The 19,428-nt window shown below is 34.5% G+C and overlaps 4 protein-coding genes across 8 annotated transcripts; 2 read left to right on the top strand and 2 right to left on the bottom strand.

Moving 5' to 3' along the window:
- Nucleotides 1–1,503: 1,503 nt before the first annotated feature.
- On the top strand, nucleotides 1,504–2,715 carry LOC140884250 (probable methyltransferase At1g29790). Its single transcript, XM_073290948.1, has one exon. It carries the CDS (start codon nucleotides 1,504–1,506, stop codon nucleotides 2,713–2,715), a length of 1,212 nt encoding a protein of 403 aa, XP_073147049.1.
- A 1,397-nt stretch (nucleotides 2,716–4,112) lies between these two features.
- LOC140883328 (PHD finger protein MALE MEIOCYTE DEATH 1) lies at nucleotides 4,113–7,684 on the bottom strand. Its single transcript, XM_073289751.1, has 3 exons — nucleotides 6,937–7,684; nucleotides 6,527–6,770; nucleotides 4,113–5,835 (listed from the first exon to the last, which is right to left on the bottom strand). The coding sequence occupies exons 1-3, from the start codon at nucleotides 7,229–7,231 to the stop codon at nucleotides 4,254–4,256; spliced, it is 2,121 nt and encodes a 706-aa protein (XP_073145852.1). The 5' UTR covers nucleotides 7,232–7,684; the 3' UTR covers nucleotides 4,113–4,253.
- A 130-nt stretch (nucleotides 7,685–7,814) lies between these two features.
- LOC140883329 (uncharacterized) lies at nucleotides 7,815–10,456 on the bottom strand. Of its 5 annotated transcripts, none has more exons than XM_073289755.1 (3): nucleotides 10,276–10,456; nucleotides 9,136–9,750; nucleotides 7,815–8,437 (listed from the first exon to the last, which is right to left on the bottom strand). In XM_073289755.1, exon 3 carries the CDS (start codon nucleotides 8,420–8,422, stop codon nucleotides 8,003–8,005), a length of 420 nt encoding a protein of 139 aa, XP_073145856.1. In that variant the 5' UTR covers nucleotides 8,423–8,437; nucleotides 9,136–9,750; nucleotides 10,276–10,456; the 3' UTR covers nucleotides 7,815–8,002. The 5 variants fall into 5 exon arrangements, with proteins under 5 accessions (XP_073145856.1, XP_073145855.1, XP_073145854.1 ...); XM_073289754.1 differs by having other exon boundaries at nucleotides 9,183–9,750; nucleotides 10,276–10,455; XM_073289753.1 differs by lacking the exon at nucleotides 9,136–9,750 and having other exon boundaries at nucleotides 10,276–10,452.
- Nucleotides 10,457–15,843: 5,387 nt separating this feature from the next.
- On the top strand, nucleotides 15,844–18,364 carry LOC140883699 (nudix hydrolase 18, mitochondrial-like). Its single transcript, XM_073290266.1, has 5 exons — nucleotides 15,844–16,076; nucleotides 17,093–17,207; nucleotides 17,288–17,371; nucleotides 17,716–17,844; nucleotides 17,942–18,364. Exons 1-5 carry the CDS (start codon nucleotides 15,988–15,990, stop codon nucleotides 18,101–18,103), a joined length of 579 nt encoding a protein of 192 aa, XP_073146367.1. The 5' UTR covers nucleotides 15,844–15,987; the 3' UTR covers nucleotides 18,104–18,364.
- Nucleotides 18,365–19,428: the final 1,064 nt, after the last annotated feature.

Below are 19,428 nucleotides of genomic sequence, written 5' to 3'. Positions count from 1 at the left end.
ATTGACTTTCTCTTAAGAGGCTATTTGGACTCGGCCAAATTAAGCTCCTAAGAAATCAATGGAGCTGAGGAGAAGAATTCAAGATTTTATTGTAGCTGTGTTATGAATAAAAGTTTTGATATATATAATGCTTTAATTAGTGTTTCCTCTCTTTTATCATCTTTAAAAATCATTCATCATCTCATCCACGAGTCAAGCGATGCCTAAGAATTAACTCATGTACAATATCCAACTAGCTAAACAATAATATCTTCGGTGACTGCATCGGTATATATTGAAGTGATACTATAGAATGAGAATTAAACGAATCGAGATTAATTTTGTTATGGAAATTGGTATGACTCGATGATAAATCAATATTTCTATATTTTTTAAAAAAAGGTATATGTCCTCGTAATTTGTTTTGTGTTGCATGTGTTGTGTGTGATAAATAATCACATATAGGGGAGGTGGTTAATCAAGAATCACACGTACGAAATTTCAGAATTATTCTGATCACATTGATTGTTTGGAATATTTTCGGCTAATTAAACAACTGAATATATATGGTGTATTAATAATATTCTAATATCGAAGTTGTCGTATAATGATTGCATGATCACATATAGGGGAGGTGGTTAATCAAGAATCACACGTACGAAATAGTATATACATCGGCATTAAGTTTTTGCTTGCTCTTGCATTATTTTAATGTTGAAATTATAGTGTGGACTAACATTTCTACGTACGTACCTACCAGATAAAGTTCCAGATAAAGTTCTAATGGTTGTTATAAAGCTCTAATTATACTGTTTCGGAAGTGTTTGCAATCTCAAAAAAATAATCGTTTATTTTTCTTTTGTAATAATTAGTTTTTTTTATATTTTTTAATTTCAAAATTTTCTTCTATTTAATTTAATCCAAATCCAGAAACTAGTTACATGTTGATTCTAATTGATAGTTTGATAAATAAATAGAAAGTTTTATGGACCTTCTTCCCCTTAATATTAATTTTTGTCTATATATCCAAAATTACTCTTCATATTCATTCATGTTAGACGATACCCAATGAAACATTATCTAGTCTAGTTTATTTATCAAACACACTAGTTTCTGCTTTTTCAAAAATCTTCACACACTATAAATTTAATTATTTTCTTTAAAATAATATTTTTTTTCCAAACACGTTCTTAACATTTATTATTATTTTATACGATACACAGTACTCCGTAATTTCCTAATAATTATTTTATATTTTAGTTTTAAAATAGATCTCCAACGTGATTTACGATACCATGTTTTGACCTTACATTTTTTATTCAAGACAACTCATGAGGAGCCTAAATTATTATTATTTTTTAACTGCGCAATTAATGAGGCATGCATATCTCCAGGAAATATAAATATAGATATAAAATGGATCAAGTATTTGTTAATTAATTATAAATATTATTCAAACTTACACATATATAAAACCTAATTAAGTACTACTTTTCAGTAGCATGAAAATTAGACTGAACTAGAATGGAAAGCTCTTCACAAAATATTGCAAGATCACTAATCTCATGCAAAACCCTATTCTTTCTTTTCCTACTTTTGTCTTCTAATCTTCTCACTTTGCTTGTTTCCACTACCTTCATGTCTTCTTGCTCACTCAAATTATCTCCACCATCAATATCAATAACCACAGCCACTCATGATGATCAAAAACCGCCGCCGGAGAAACTAACCGATCATTCCAAAACAGTACCCGACGACCTTCCGCCGGAGTTCATCGCCTTCACCTCTCCACAGAAACTCCCCTACGGATTCAATGCCAACTTCGACTCCGACGAAATCCTACCGCCGGTCGGCAGCCCATGCATCAGGCTCCGACCCTTGCTCCGCCGCTACATGTCGTACGTGGTCAATGGATCCTGCCCTGACGACGAGGCGTTGGCGCAGAAACTCCTCCTCGGCGGCTGCGAACCGCTCCCCCGCCGCCGCTGCCGCCCTGCTGCCCCGAAGGCGTACGCGGAACCCCATCCTCTCCCCGACAGCCTTTGGTCCACCCCCTCCGATTCCTCCGTCGTGTGGACTGCTTACACCTGCAAAAGCTACTCATGCTTGATCAGCCGCCGCATGCAGAGATCCTCCGACGATTGCAACGACTGTTTCGACCTTAACTGGAGGGAAAAACATCGTTGGACGACGGGTTCAAGAAGCACCGACATCGACTTCTCCATCGACGAGGTGTTGTCCATGAAACGACCCCCCGGAACCATCCGAATCGGGCTCGACATAGGGGGCGGAGTGGCCACGTTCGCCGTGAGGATGATGCAGAGAAACGTGACCATAATAACCACTTCGATGAATCTGAATGGCCCATTCAACAGCTTCATTGCTTCGAGAGGGATGATCCCATTATACATGAGCATTTCACAGAGGCTTCCATTCTTCGACAACACGCTGGACATCGTACATTCGATGCATGTGCTTAGCAACTGGATCCCAACAACGTTGTTGCATTTCGTGGTCTTCGATATTTACAGGGTTCTGAGGCCCGGGGGTTTGTTCTGGCTGGACCATTTCTTCTGCGTAGGGGAAGAACTGGAGAAAGTGTACGTGCCGCTCATAGAGAGTGTGGGGTTCAAGAAAGTGAAGTGGGGAGTTGGGAGGAAGATGGACCGGGGGCCCGAGTTTAAGGAGATGTATCTCTCTGCGTTGTTGGAAAAGCCATTGATAAATTCTTGGTGAATATATTTGTATCATTAAGCAAATATATATAATTCATTTGGGTATTCGTTATTTTCTTTATTTTTTTTTTCTAACTTTAGCTAATATTTGTTGCAAATATTAATTCAATGTCTCTGGTTTCTTGGTTAAATATATTATCCCAAAAGAATAATTTAAAAGGTACGGTTTCATATTTGGGAGCCATAGTTATTTTAGTATGAGACAAACTAAATCATAATTCATAGACATCAAAACATATTTAATAGGTGAGTAACACATCAACAAACTTGATGTGAGCACGATGATTGCTCACCGTATCATTTTTTTATTTATATATATGGGAAAATATTAACGGTACTTGCAAAAGTGTTAACTTGAAATAATACAGTCAATGTTAGAAGTTAGAGCACACGTTTCCGGAGTCTCCGGTACTGTTCTACGATATGATCGATGTGCCAGTTAGATAAATTTTAAAAATTATTACTAGATATATTATTTATTGATAATGGAGTAAGATTATTATTATGGTCTATGTTAAGCTCACAATTAAATTATAATGATCACCGCGAATCTTTCGATCGGAAATCGTGCTCATCTGGAACCGCCGTAAAAAAATAAAAAAATAAATAAAAAAAGTCTAAAGTTTTACTCCACAGGTTGCCTCTTCTTTTCTATGCATGTATGTATAGTTGATGGATTTTTCAAAAAAATATATATATTTGATATCGTATGTTTGTTTTTTTACGTCTTTTTATCATTAATGTTCAAATTTCAGTGAAACAAATATACATTATAAAAATTCGAGAATACAATTTTCCATTTTGATCAATTTAGTGATCAGTTCGTGAAACATGGGTAAATTTATTATTAATTTGTAGAAAAGGGTAATATTGATATTTGTGTTATAAAAGAGGGGTAATTTAGCAATTATGAAAATGGACATAGCAGGTACCAACATACCAAAATTGTCTCTATAGATGATGCATCTCCTTTCGTCTAAAATGGTTGATCCCGAAGGGGACCCCATCCCACATGAATCAAAGGCCCATTGGCTCATGCGGGGTTAAATCGAGGGATGTACACGAGTAGGCAGGGACCTGAGAGAGGGAACAACATGGTCCAACCCCCAGAGCATACCCCCAAATATTTCAATGAGGAATATGCTCCACACGAGGATCGAACCCGCAACGCTGAGGAATTTCTTCCCACATCACCTCAGGCCTTACAAACTCGCTTATGCCCCTGTGGGCATGCATCTCCTTTCGTGATAGTCGAGGCTGATGGCTAGGCGAGTAATTGGACGATCAGGCCATATGGGCCAAATCAAAGTTCCTATCCATCGATGCATACAGGTAGGTTTAAATTTTTTATCGATGTTCATGAAACACATGTACATTCAAGACACTTGATGAGCCATAGTAATTACTTGTCTTGATGCCCACAAGATTTGTTGCAGAACATTTTTACAATCAAGAAACTTGATGAGATATGCAGTAATAAAGCCTACATAGGTCCCCAAAAATTGTTTCCTCGACTCAAGAATTTCTCAAGGATCAAACCTATTTACAATACAGTGACCCCATGTTAAGCTCAGGCAAATGGGGCAGCACCATTGGAACCTTGTACGATTGATCCCACTCGAACCCAAGCCCACACTGCGTCTGCTGTACTGGTGCGAGGTTACTGCAACAAAAATCACATACAAACAATCTTGGCGCGGTATCTGTGTCTTCAACACCATTGCAACGTGTATGCTGCCATATCTCACATATGTCGCATGACACCATTCTTTCTCCATCGTCATCTTCAGCTCCACACTTGCATCTTACTGTCCAGTTCTCGGCTCCCCCTTCGTATCTCAAATCCGATTCATCGTCTAACCCAAAACCCCTCACCGAAAGCTCAGTACCCGACTCAATAATCCCAAAAAGAACCTCGTTGTCCTCCATTCCCTCCAACTCCACAACATCAGTCACCACTAGTCTTTCTGTCACAAAGTAAGTGTCCCTCAACACATTTTGCACCGACAGTTTTAGATCACCGATGGTAGAGTAGGGTGGAACTACAATGAATTCCTCGGGTGGAAAATCTGGAAAAAGTTCAGCATTTAAGTCAAGTGAACTTGTCGTTAATCTGCAAACAAACCTTAACAAGTCATCCTCTTCATCTCTAAAATGCCACTCCTTCACAAAAAGTTTACTACAGAGAATGGTTTGAACAGCCAGTTGCACTGATTCAAACTCCGGATAGTCCCTGAACAAATACGTATAGAACATGTAGAGATCTTCATAAATGTTTCTTCCAGGAACTACACCAAATGTATGAATTGTCTTTGAAACAGTTGCTGGACAGGCCCCAAATTTGACACACTTGAGATCTTGAATGCTATATTCCAGCACTTTAGTGGATCGGTTCACAGCTCGTCGAACAACGTACTTTCCAACAATGACATTGTTCATGGCTTTTAGCACATGATCTATCAACCCTGTATCACCAACATGGAGACGGGCTGCATCACGAACCTCTTGTCTGGTCATCCAATTATGGCAGCCTTTCTCTTCTCTCTTTTCTTTCAAGGCATCAACAATGACATCTGCAACTTGCTCGAGTCTCCTGACTGGCCATCTACTATCCATATTAGCAGCAAGATTGGAAAATTTTCTGCATTTGGAGGATTTTTCTTTGGCAAATGTGCCGTTCTTAATAGGAGTTCGAGTGGCAATTTTCCAGGAACAAGCCCTGACAGGTGCAAAAAAGCGCGAGTTTTTCCCAGAACATTGTGAAATCGCTGCAGAAATGGTTGTATGTTTTTCGGCAGGAGTTTTCATCTTGAGAGTAAGCATAAATCTGAAGAGATCTCGAACTGTAACCAAACTGGCCTCACTAAGATTTCTGTAATGGTGGATAATCTGTTTTATAAACGTGCATCCAGTGGTGAAACTGAAATCATCAATTACTTGATCCAGCTCCAAGGAGCTGAGAATATTTATAGCCTTTTCATAGTTATGCCACTTCACGCCAAAGCTTCCATGACAGAATTGGTATCCCCATCTACCAAACCAGGAACGTCCATAAGCAACTCCATAAAGCAGGCGGAGATCCATCATATGCTTTTTGGACAAATCCTCCACCGAGATTTTCCTACGAAACAAATTATTCGAATATTTCATGCAAGAAACTGAAAATGTTCTCATGACTTCTCTTCAACGACAATGAAATACTAGTGTCTAGTGAAACAACTGAGAACTCTGACAATCTATAGAGCAATTAAATCATGTGACTACAAGTGCTATTCGATAACTTTTTCTCGAACATATTTTAACTGTTAAAACTATACAACAAATAAACGTTTTTTTGATCCTATAACCAAGCTTAATGCTATTAGAATTCTGTCAACAGTTTGATAATTACAAATTATGAAATTGAAAGAAAACAATTATTTGGTTTCAGTACTTCTTCCTTGTCTGATCACATCAGACAGAAATATCCATCATAGATTCGGGAAGGTTCAAACCATGATCTCTCTAGCCGACTGTGGAGTAATCATATAATCAGGAATAAATTGATAATAAGTTTCCTTTGTTAACAGTTTATAAGATCCAAAATGAATTGATAATAAGTTTCCTTTGTTAACAGTTTATAAGATCCAAAACCAACTTCCAATCACGTAAATGTGTCAGGGATTTCGTAAACGTGTAACTCAATATTTTCAAGAAAAACAGCATTAGATATTCATTACGGTGGCGTCAAAATCCAGTAACCATATTCATATCCAGATCATATATCAACCAGAACGGAAAATGCAAAATTGAAAGCTAAGAGATCTCGTTACCGAGCATTAAAGCTGGTGCAGATACGGTCCCAGAGATCCATGAGTTCTCGACCACAGATGAACTTAGAACCCCCTTCAATCCCATTTATGCAGAGTAAATGCCCAAATCCATTGCAGTGAATCAAACCATGCAAGAAGTGAGATTGAAGATCAAAAGCACCCTCATCAAGAGACTTATTCCACTCATCATCAACTGGAATTATAAAATGGTACTTTCTTTTTGACACGAAATGGTTGCTCCACCCTGCGTTACGAAAATTAAAAAAGGATTTAAAAAATAGCATAAACCCAACTCAAGATGTACATTGCTTGCACAAACAAAAAATAAATAAAAAATAAAACACAAACCCCACATCAAATTTACCCCAAGCATGGTTCAAAATCAATAGAATAAACAAAAGGTCACTAACCAGCGCAGCGGCAGTAATCACAGAAGGGCCTATTAGAGTGCTTCACATTTTCTTCAACTGTAAACAGAGGAAGCACAACGCCCTTGCTCTCGTACACCAAAAAAGTACACCAAACGGGCATTCCCTCTACATCGTAATCCTCGAGCACCGCACATTCTCGAAGAAAATGGCGGACGTTATCGCGAAAGGCACCGGTGAGAGAGACGGGGCAGCCCGGTTCCGCGAACGTGTGGAAGCCATAAAATCTTTTGGGATTTTTTGTGTTCGTGTCAAGACCAAGAAATGTAGGCTCCATTCTTTAAACTCGTGAAAAGTGTCTTCCTTTCTCACTCAGATTCCATTGCTTCGCACTGGAAAAATAGCTCGAAATCTTTCAGAAATGCAAAATCTTGGTGAACGGTTGAGGGTTTAAAAGATCTGGGGAAGTCCAAGAAGTTGGTAAAGAACTCGAATTCTGAAAATTTCCGTTGGGCTTAACTGCATTGCGCGGTTGATTTGAGGTGAGAAGATGATCCCATTTCACGAAATGGGCCATTTATTCGCACGGAGAAAATGCTGAGTCATCTTGAACTGGAGGTTAAGGCAAGCCTGAGCTTTGACAGAGTTTACGAGACGAATCGGGGCCGTTGAATTACTGGCAGTTAAGCAGAGATTAAAGAAGATAATTAGAAGGAGAATTATCCAAATAAGTCAGACGCGGCGACTAGAAGTCGACCTCATGCTGACGTGGAAGGGTTATGTTAGGAATTTTGGTTTGATTCCATTAAATAGCAAAAAAGTCCATATTTTCAAGAAATAATGGAATGGGATCAAGAAACTCTACATACTCCCTAGTCCCTACTAGCAATACAATCATGTGATTTGTAAGACGAAAGATATAATTTTTCTTTATGTATATTTGGATAAAATTCTAACACATGCAAGTAAACAAGCAATACAATCATGGGCAGACTCGAGATTTCATATGAGTAAGTAGGAAAAAAAACGATTTATTTCTGGAGACAAAACTTTGATATTTAGGAATCCGCCACTGAATTATACATTGGTCCTTGATGACATTCTTCGACTAAATTTCTGCATCCATTTTCGAACAAGCCGAAATGCCTGACTGATTGTATGATCCTTCCCAATCAGTTCCATCAAATTTCCTGATCTCGACATGAGTCAGTGTTCCAGGGTCTACACATCCGAGTGTAACTGCTATACCATCCGGGTTCGACCTTGGGATATAAAATGAAGTTATGCCACAGATTTTGCAGAACATATGCTTGGCTGTGTGTGTGCCAAAAGTATAAGTCGTTAGAAACTGTTTGGAATCTTCGTCGAGTTCAAACTGCTGCGATGGGACGACAAAGTGAACATTCCCTCTCATCGAGCAATTTGAGCAGTTGCATTTCCAGGCTACGACACTCTTTGGAGCTCGTACTTGCCATCTTACTCTCTTGCAGTGGCATCCGCCTTTGTGGATTGACGTCTTAGAGTCCATTTCAGAATTTGGTATCTGCGCAAATTTAAAGACATGGCTGCTAATTCTCGTTGGTGATGGAAATTGAATAATTCAGTGCGTTGATAGATATTGTCTAGCCGAAGAAACATACTTAAAATGCCAAAGAGGAAAAACAACTTGAAGTTGATCTATTTGGCGCAGCAAAAGACATCAACAACCAGGAATAGCTTGCAAAATGCACTTGACTGTAAACATACATCGCGATAAAAATTATAGCATCTTAATTGACTATGGTAGTGTTAGGTAGAGTTTCTTAGAAGCATTTCTCAACTTTTCCTTTAACAAAAATTTAAAATTTTGTGAAATTTTGTAAACGAAAAGCTAAGAAGTGCTTCCTATAAGCTCTCCTAAACATTACCCAAGTTTTCGTTGAAACCTCCCATTACCAGCAGCAAAGATAGATTATTGCAATAAATAGTTTCAAAATCCAAATGACTATCATCATGAGAGAAAGTTATTCGGTGTTAATGGCATAACAGAGAAAACTCATCAGAATAGTAAGGGAAAGGAACCAATGAAACAAAACTCCAGTTTCTAACTCAAGAATTTTGAGAAACATGGCCTTTCATTCTTCACATTTTGTAGCATTTTAATGCAAGAGGCCCTTACTAAATGCACGTTTCAATCCAAAGACACTTCCTTGCCATATTAGCTCAATATTTGAATATCAAAGCCAAAGGAAAAGTTTTAACATTAGCTCAGTAGCTACATCTTATAACTAGTTCATTGGAGACTCCACCTCTAGCTATGGTATTTCTCCTTTATCCCTCCAATACACGTATCGGCTATCTCCTCCCTTCCAGTAAGCACATTTGCATCTCTTCAGCCATGTTAGGGCCTCAGAGGTCCATTTCCCCTTCGAGCCTCAGAGTCTCCACAGGCCCTCCCTTTAATTCGGCACCTTTCAGAATGATAAACTCAACCCCGGGATGTTGGACATCCCTATGCTACGGTTGTAATGAGAGGAGCTGGACTGTGCATTCCCTTATATAATATAGTAGCTATACCTCCGATCTCTTAAGTTTCGAACAACAATGGGAAAAATTAACAACATGAACAAAAGAGCCTCAAACAGGTATCCCGCGTCACATCTCAGGAATGCTTATTGAGCTAGCGTTTTGGGGGTGGCAATAACAATTCCAATTTCAGCTACCCATTAACCACATCTTTTAGCTCTATGAGATGCCCTTTTTAAGACATAACGAGAGGGCGAAAGGAGAACACTATATATGGATCATTGCTAGTTACCAAGGTATTGCGATCTTACACCCAGTTTTACTCTAGATAAAATCTCTCTGCGCTGCAAACTAAGTTTAACAAAAGAAATCAGTTGAAAACAAATATTATTTTTATAAACAGCTAAAGAAACACGTGATAATGAAGGAGAATCATTTTCGCCAAGAACAGAGCTTTTATCGTAAAACCAATTTACAAGCAAAACCCACTTCACAAATCTTCAAGAAACGCCAATTTATGCATAACTGAACAATAACACAATAAATCAAGCAATAAAATCTGATTTTTTTTTTCCGGGTACTTCTTCAAATATGAAATTCACCTCAAAATAAATCCATCGTCAACCAAAATACTAGGAGGAATAAAAACAAAAAATGCAAATGTCTCCTGCCTGGTGCCTATTCATCCTTTCCTCATCTTTATCTTAAAAGCTAAAAGTAAAGAGAATCTATCCAGCTTCTTTGATTTAAACAGTATCAGTTCATAAAACTATGCTTCAATTGCTCAATAAACAAAATTATCTAACAACGAAGTTGAAACAAATATTGATAACTAAATTAAAGACCGAGAAAGATTAAAACAAACGAGGGACTCACAACGAAACTGAGATTTCTTTGGTCCACGGTTAGAAAAACTTCAATTTGTCTGCTGATTCGCTGATCGCTATAATTTTTCTTGGGATAATAATTTGTAAGAATAAGCGGTAGCCACCAAAAGATTTATTTAGAGAGCTAAACTCTTTTTTTTTTTTTTTTTTTTTTTAGAACCCTTTTTTTTTTTTTTTATTAATAGTGTTCATTTCAAGTTATATCAATTATGAAAAAATTCGCTATTCAGATGATGTTTGAATTAGTGAAGTAGATAAATCGTTCAAAAAATTCTTCAAAACACTTTTTCCATCGAGATTGTGACACGAGTTTTGTTCGGTGTGATTTTAGCTTAGTTTATATATTATTATATGTTAATTCAGTATTTACCTGGTGGTATATAAAAATAATAATAACTAATGTGAGATTCTATGTTAAAAAAAAAAATAAAAATTGAAAGAGTGGAAAAAATAAAATGACCTTCTTTTATGTGCTCATCTGTTCACCTATCGATGCTCATGGTCCATGGATGAACTCGGAGATCTAATTAAAAATTTATTTTTGGGCCAGGCCTACTTTAATGTTATGGTTAAAGGGCCCAAATATTGAGCCCATTATTGTTTTACGTATCTGAGGCCTTGGTGTTTCAAGCTATTTAATTAATTAATGTTTAGATATATATATGGATCCTAAATATCCCCTAAAGTATTTATTTTTAAAGCTACATTACAAGCTCGAAGGCTTAGAGTTTCACTTTAAAAGCAATAACTTCTTGATGATGGCATAAATCCTATCTTTTAAACTATACAATTTTTTTTTCTCCTAATTAAATAGGGACAATTATCATGAGTATTATCTTTCATATTATTGAATCTCATAAAGTTAATTTTGAAAAAATAAATATAAAAATCTCATAAAGTTGCTGCATCTTTTTCGTGACCATAAAAAAATGTACATTTTTCTTTATAACTATGATAAGCCACACGAAGTCTTGAGAACCTTATCACGTCAATGACCTAACTTTTTCTTTTATCAATAATTATATAACTACTGTTATTCAAAATTTACAATAATTATTTCAGTGTAAAAACGCTTTATTTCTCTCATTAATTAACTTGCCACTATTATCTATGATGGAAGTATATTTTGCTTCTGTTATTTGTGATTTGTTTTATTCTGTTAGAAAAAAGATTTATATTTTGTCTCGTGATTTTTATTTTTTTTTTCATTTTTGAACTTGTTTCGATGAATTTTCAATTTTGTCATAATTTTTATGTTGTTTTAATTTTGTATTTTTTATCCGAATCTATATATCGTATTTGTCGATTATAATATCAAAAATAAAGACATTATACAGATTACAGAACTACAAATGAATATTTAGTGCGAGAAAAAAATTTAAAAAAAAAACATACAAGTTACAAAAATGAAATTATAAATTCACAATTAACATAACCAAAAATAGAAAGAGTCTAAATTACGGGACAAAAAATTTAATTGTCTTATTTTTCATAAAGACTTGAAAACTTAATTTGACTTGAGTGTTTTTAAAGTGTTAATTCTTTATTGATCATGTAAAACGTATGAATATAAGATAATTTTAAAAAACCTAAAAAGAAAAAGGACAGAAGAAGTGTAGTAACAAAAATTGGATCTATCTAGTCATCATTAAGTAATTTTGTCTGGACTTCCATATGCTATCGTCCAAAATTCCAAATAATGTTTGAAAGATATGCTAAATTATTCGAGCAAATTTCCACACACTATGATAAAAATATTTCACAATGCCTCTTTCAACAGTGACATTTAATGTTTATAATATAATATAGTTACAATGAAGGGGGTGCGATTATTCTTGTCGTTTGGTTCTCTTCATCAAATATTTTAATCTCTAGTCAGAATACATACAATATCTTTTAAAAAGTATATTTAGAAAATTTAGCTTCGAGGGTCTTTTTCAAGTGGGAGGAGATTCGTTACAATTAGATCGTGGGGTTTTATTTTAAGAAATTAATGTCATGAGATGGATTATAAATAATTTTTTTTATATATTACATTTGTGTTATTCATTATATATGGCCAATTATTTAGATGCACAACAACTGTATATGCTTAAAAAGTGATTTACTAAATATGACTTGTGAATGAGAAGTCACTTTCCCTTTGTTTTTAATTTATCTAATACTTGCCTCAATTACATTTCATCATTTTGGCACTTGCACTTTAAGGGTAAAATAAATACTTAACATATTTATATATAAATAATTAATAATAAGCAAATTTTTTTAAAAAAAAACTGAAAATCATAATTTTGCCAATATATAAAACCCTTCCTTCCCCATATTACGGCAAATATGAGCAGTGATTTTTTTAAAAGACATTTAAGCTTGTAAAACATGTATAATTTACTAATTATGATAATATGTAAATATGTTGTTTGATAAATTTATTCGAAAATATATTAAAATTTTAGAATAAATAAATAAACTCACACACATTGTGCCAATTATTTTAGGAGACGATTCATAGCACCATTTTTATGAAATTTTTTATATGTTGGAGCATGATCTCAATTTGTATTTGGATGTATAAAATAAGGGATGGAAAATGTAAAACTTTATTTTTAATAACTAACCGACGGTATTTAAGTAATTCTCATAGTTTTTTAGGGAAAGCCACGGTTTTGGTTTTTAGGTTTATCTATTTGTGATTTTGATACATATACTATAAGATCAAATATATAAATTTTTTTTTAGGAAAAAAAAAACTAACAAACCTTTATTATAATAATGATCTTTACCTCCTGTCATCTTCCTTCTTGTACATCACATCATGGTTCACGGAGACAAATCGAGTGCCATATTTGGCCCATTACCTTGTGCTAACGACTAAAACTGAGATATCAAATTAAAATATCGAATTTTCGAGATATTGTACTGAAATTTTTTTTATATATATATATATTTTTGATATATCGAATTTTTTTTCGGTATCTGTACGATATCAGTATGGATTTTTTTCATACCAAAATTTTGAAATTTCGATATTGATACCAATATAATTTTTTTTTATATAATTATTTTTTATACGGTATACCAAAAATTCACCCTTGTTAAAATATTTTTAATGAAATTTTATATGAATATCATCACAAGTCGATCGATGTAAATTTTGTTTTGCATAAACTATTACCAAATTGCTTTGGGTTACGTTGTGGTCGGAAATACAAATTAAGAAAGACTCCCTAGAGTCCAAAAGAAAAGCTAGCGATGAGTTTTCTCCAAGTGTGGGCGGGATTTGTATGCGGTTTCAGACTATTGTCGTATGGATTGGACCGCTTCAACTCATACAAAACAAAACAAATCAAATCAAATTTAAAAAAATGCAAACAATTTTTATTTATTGACATTTATTAATTTCCTGGACGGAAATTACAACCGGATTTCAATTCTTTCCAGTTCATTGCAATATTAGATCAATTTTATTCTCTCTTATAAATTTTTCAAATCTATGTTTACTCTGTGTTGTGGTTCTGTGTTGTGGTACGACTTAAAAGATTTGAAATACACCGAACTACGCTATTCGATAACGTAGCTCAGCACGAAGCTGGCTGAGTATATCTAGTCATTCGTGTATATTTCTCTCTTGTGGCTCATATTGTCGAGAAGTCTCCTCATCCTCATCCATGTTTTATCCAGAAGTACCATTTGTTTATTGTATATATTATGTGCGATACAGTGTCGTCGAAAGACTGCACCTTGCACTTTAATTTAATGAAATGTGACAGAAACATATAATATATTAATTTATTCGATATATATGTTCCACCACATGCAACCTGCATATTTTTCCACACATATAAACAAATCAGGAAACGAGAATACCATCAATGATTAAGTCATGGAGTAAGAGTTCAAAATCCATGTGATAGTTATTAATTACACCAGCGACATATCACATGCGTTACGTTTGTAAATCGAAACCTAGATGAAATTAAAAAACTTTAACATCAACAAACAAATTATAACTAGAGTAATTGTCATTTAACTTTTAGAGGTTTTAAGTCAATTGCGTATAAATAGATGCAATATATTTTTCGAAATTAATAATAATAGTTTGATGAATGCAAAAGGTCATGTGCATTAGTACAATTTTGCAACAACTTGTTGGAGCTACAAAAGCAGTCCACAAAGTATTGGGTCATGGACACGTACTCTTCAGTCTTCACCAGATAATATATAAATTTTCCACTACAAAAAAAAGGAAAATATATATACAAAAAATTGAAATAAAAATTGCTAACATCATATACTCCGGTTACCACTTTATTTAGAGATTATTAAGAAAGAATCAACATAATTAATTAAACTGAATTATATATTTAAGTAAATGCCACCCCGTGTCAATGAATCAACATGTGAAGCCTTGACCCATCCCAACATATATGTATAGAGACATGGACATTGATTTAATCGTCCGCTTCAAACGGCGGAATTTCTCAATCGTGTGCGATTCAGACATAAACATAATAAAAATACATATTTGATGGAATTGAACGACAATCACATGGATTTTGAGTTGAATTCGAATCATTAAATTGATCCGTGAAACTGTCTCATAAAAATTTTTACATTTTTTTTACAACATTTGAAAGGAGGTGAGTGATTTTTTTAGATGGGTTTCGAACTTGCAAAAAAAAAAAAAAAAAATTTATGTGATTTTACTCAAGTGACGTGAGCATATACTAGTCAATATTATTATTGGATGACAACACTTATTTTGGCAATGTTAGCACTTAGTTTTGGGATATATTACACTTCATTGCATCATAAAAATTGGAATTTCACCTTTTTCACTATCAATTGCATCATAAAAATTGGGGATATAACATAAACATCACATCTCGAGTTGTTGTAATAAATTTTAATCATAAAAATAGAAAAAGGATTGACGCCCTTCTTGTGATTTGTGAAAGGGAAAGGTTGTAAATTAAACCAAATAAATATTTAATCCGTCTATATATTTCCAAAAAGTGATTTTCTTTAAATAAACTATAAGCTCGTAGGATTTTCTAGCATTCCACCCCATATGATATGAAATTAATTTTTTTTACATCATCAACACATTATATCAATCGCCATTAACTAAGAACTTTTTATTTATACATGAGCTACTGATATCGAGATATGTGAAATTTTTTTTTACAGAGTGAATCATAGATCCCACATGTTTAAGCTCAATCGAAATATTTTTAACGCTAGGACGAAAATCTATATTATTATAGAAAAAATTTGCCTATTATAGTAACTGTCTTGAATACACCAAATTTATTTATTCCAAAATTACCCTTTTATACTCAATATTTCACTAAAAACTTTCACACTAACTCCATAATTTGCTTTTAAAAAAAATTATCTTCTACACACATAAAAGTTGTGTATTTTTTACTAGTAAATATAATACTTGAGACGTCGACGGAAGTTTCCCATAAATACGTACCCTTGTCACTTGCGATGCCCTCTTGTTAGAAATTTTATTTTATATATAAAAACCGTCATTATTTCCCCAACCGTTTTCGCAGTGGGAAAATTAATAAATGTAAGAGATGTCATCGTTCTTGTGTCCGAACAAACGATTTTAAAATTTATTATCTGCGGCAGAAGAAGCTTCAAGACATATTCTTTCTTCTTCGTATTAATTAGTTTTCTCAAATTTTTTGTGATGGAATTGAAGAACATAGTTGGCCTTGTTTCTCGTACTGGAAGACATAAGCAGCGTTACAATTTTCATGGCCATCGCCAAGTTGTCGGGTTCGTCTCTCTCTTCCTATACACAAAACCGAACTTAATTTCATTAATTATTTTTATGTTGTTTTCAAGCTTATTATAATTACTCAAAGTGTTACTGTTTAGTGTTTTATTATGTGCATATTAAGATATGTAGCAGTACTCTTAACTTTTATCTGCATTATTGTTTTGAACCAACTGAGGAGATAGTGCCAAGACAATCATAATGTTCAATTTTTTGTGTATGTTTTTCTTACATAATTCTAAATTTCTAATGAATGTATATGTTGCAGAGTAGTTTAATGAATCGGTTTGATTGGGTGTAATTACGGGGAAATTCTTGATCTGGGTTACTTTGACTGAATCTTTGGGGGAAATCGGTGATTGAAGTTTCTGAGAAATTTGAGTGCGTTGGTTCTGGGAAGCAATTTTAATCTATAGCCGTACGTTCATATATTATTTATTTATTTATTTGTGGAATTTGATCGATTAATTATTGACGTTAGTTAGACCCATTTCCTCTCACGTGGGCCGATCCAACGCGTATTTTCAATGGCCTGCAATTAGGTTGATAGTTTTGGTTTTATTTAATTTTTATTACTTGTTTCTATTTTTTTTATCCTGTTTGTAATTATATTTAGGAATCAGAAATAAATCATAATATATATAGGGAGAGGTGTTCCCGTTTTTGTTCATGGATCCAATAATTATATAATTTTGTATTTTTTTTTTTGGAAAACTACAATTTTGGTCTTTTTTGTTTGATTTCGGTTCTCTATGTTTTCATTTTTAATTCTGCATGTTCTGATATTTTTGGTAATTTTAGTTATTTTTATTCGAAAATGCTTACGCGACACCATACGCTTCATATCAACACTACATTGGTGCCACATCAGCGTCACATCGAAAAAATGACTAAAATTGCCACCAAAATTGCAATTAGACAAACATACAAGACGAAAGAAAGCAATTTCCCCTGTTTTTTTATACCAATACATCTGTCACTTTGGTCTCACCATGTTCTTTAATGTCATGTACAGATGTATTCCTTACCGATATAAAATCGTCAATGGAAAATCTCAGGTGGACGAGAAAGACATTGAAGTTCTAGTTATTACATCACAGAGAAAGGGTAAAGGCATGCTGTTTCCAAAGGTATATTATATATGTTTTTGTTATTTTATTTATAAGATAAGATCACAATGTATAATGTAAGTACAAATTTTTAATTTTAGGGAGGTTGGGAGACCGACGAGTTGATCGAGAGCGCGGCACTGCGTGAGACGGTGGAGGAAGCCGGAGTAGTGGGTGATGTTGAGGTTAGTAGAAAGATATATATATATATATATATATATCCCATGTATGTTTTTGCATGTAACACACATTTAAAAGTCCTAATCAAAGTGTTTAATTAGTGGTATTTTGGGTTTGAAAATGGGAACATGTTCACTCATTTTGTTTTTGAAATTTGGAGGAGCCCAATTTTGACGTGAATGTTCGTTGACGGTTGACTTAATGACTTCATTTTCTGTGTCAAATGATATAATATTATTGATCCCATAATATGAATGCTACACGATTATATATTATTGATTTATTGTAAGTTCTTGAGTTAGAGATTTTTCACACCATATATTTATGTTTCGTATGTGGCCTCGTGCAGTGTACATTGGGTACATGGAATATCAAGAACAAGAACAACATGAACTGCTCGGAGTGTCACATGTTCCCATTACTTGTGAAAGAGCAACTCGATTTCTGGCCCGAGAAAGATTCCCGTCAAAGATTATGGGTAACATTCTGCGTACGACTAATTTTCGCATGAACATTAATTAATACAGGGCCGTCGACTGAAAAATGCTGATTTCATGTTGTCTTAAACATGACAGATTAGTGTACGAGAAGCCAGAAAAGTTTGCCAATATTGGTGGATGACCGAAGCTTTAGAAATACTAGTGAATCGCCTCAAGCTCAGAGTGCAAGTTGAAGAGGAAATAACAGACGCCGGTTCGTTTAACCAGGGTGGTGTGAAATCTAAATCTAACTTGTAGTGCTTGTAGCTAGTAGCAGTAGACGTTGAAGGACAAATTGAAGAAAACGAGAAGGCACAAATTAGGAGAAGGAATCCGGTTGTCGTCTCGTTTTTTTTTTTTTTTTTTTTTAATTCTCAAGTCTAATTGTATAGCCTAAATTCGTCGAAATTTCAGTTGTTTTTGACCTTGGAACTTATGTCCTGTAATATGTGCTACATTGTATTTCTTTTATATGAAACCGATGCACGCATGGGTCGTACATAAACCCCTTTCCATTTATCCTTGTTCGTTTGCTGGAGTACTGCATTTGGACCGGTGGATCTGGTTTCATTTGATTTCAAACTCCCAACTCAAATCCATTATCGCGCTGTAGGTAAAAATAATGAATATGGAAACTTGATCCATGATTTTGTTGTATTTTTACTCATTCGATGATTCAATGAGTTTTTGTGATCATGAAACTACAAAAATTCAATGTTCAAGTAAAACGCACTCTGATATTAATTTCTGTGATTGAATTATTTGACAAGTGCATGCCATGAGTTGGCTCGAACTGTCTCACAGGCCACAATATTCGATCGCCTTGTCATGTCGACTACTGGTTTCTGGATCAAGAACCGCGACTTGCGACAAATTGAGCCCTCGGTTCCACACATATATATTGTGATATATCCTGAACTCTCCCTTAATATTGCTGCAGAAAGAATTTATAAGAAAAGAAGGATGTAATCTCAGCACACACATATCGAACGTCGACTCATCGTGTAAGTAGTTATTAATTATGTCATCGATCGAATATGGTGGATAAGTATGCACGAGATGCTGTTGAGGATTACTGAAAAAGAGTGTTGCCACAGAATGCAGATATACTAAAGAAAACTTTTTGTGCTTTAACAGATTGTATTTTAGTCGTTCATATTCTATTTAACTGTTTCATTACAAATCTGTTGATTATTGAGTTTCAAGCTTAATGATCAAGCTACTTGATCATGTAGCCAAAAGATATATTGAGTCAAACTTGTTCGTAAGCGTATACCAGTAAGCTAGCTGAAACCTCGTAAGCGTAAGCTAGCTGCAACATCGCACATGTAGGCCAGTAAGTTGCAAGCTCGTAGGTGGATCCTCGTAGCCTCGTAAGCGAAGTCGCCCCATGATTCTTCATGGGAGCTGTACAAAACTCATGTCCAGATGATTCAATATTCGTCTCTCATGCATTTCCCATATTTACCTAAAACGGTACTCAATGAGGAATGCTCTTGTTTCTTAAGCTCATGGTATCTCTAAGTTCAATTTCCGAAGAGATTTTGTTTGATAATGTATTTTGAATCAAAATTGTTTTCGGT

This window comes from Henckelia pumila, chromosome 2 (assembly GCF_033568475.1).
Source record: "Henckelia pumila isolate YLH828 chromosome 2, ASM3356847v2, whole genome shotgun sequence".
In the NCBI taxonomy this organism is placed as follows: Eukaryota; Viridiplantae; Streptophyta; class Magnoliopsida; order Lamiales; family Gesneriaceae; genus Henckelia; species Henckelia pumila.
Note: the sequence above shows the minus strand (reverse complement) of the source record. Positions and strands in the feature narration are given on the sequence as shown.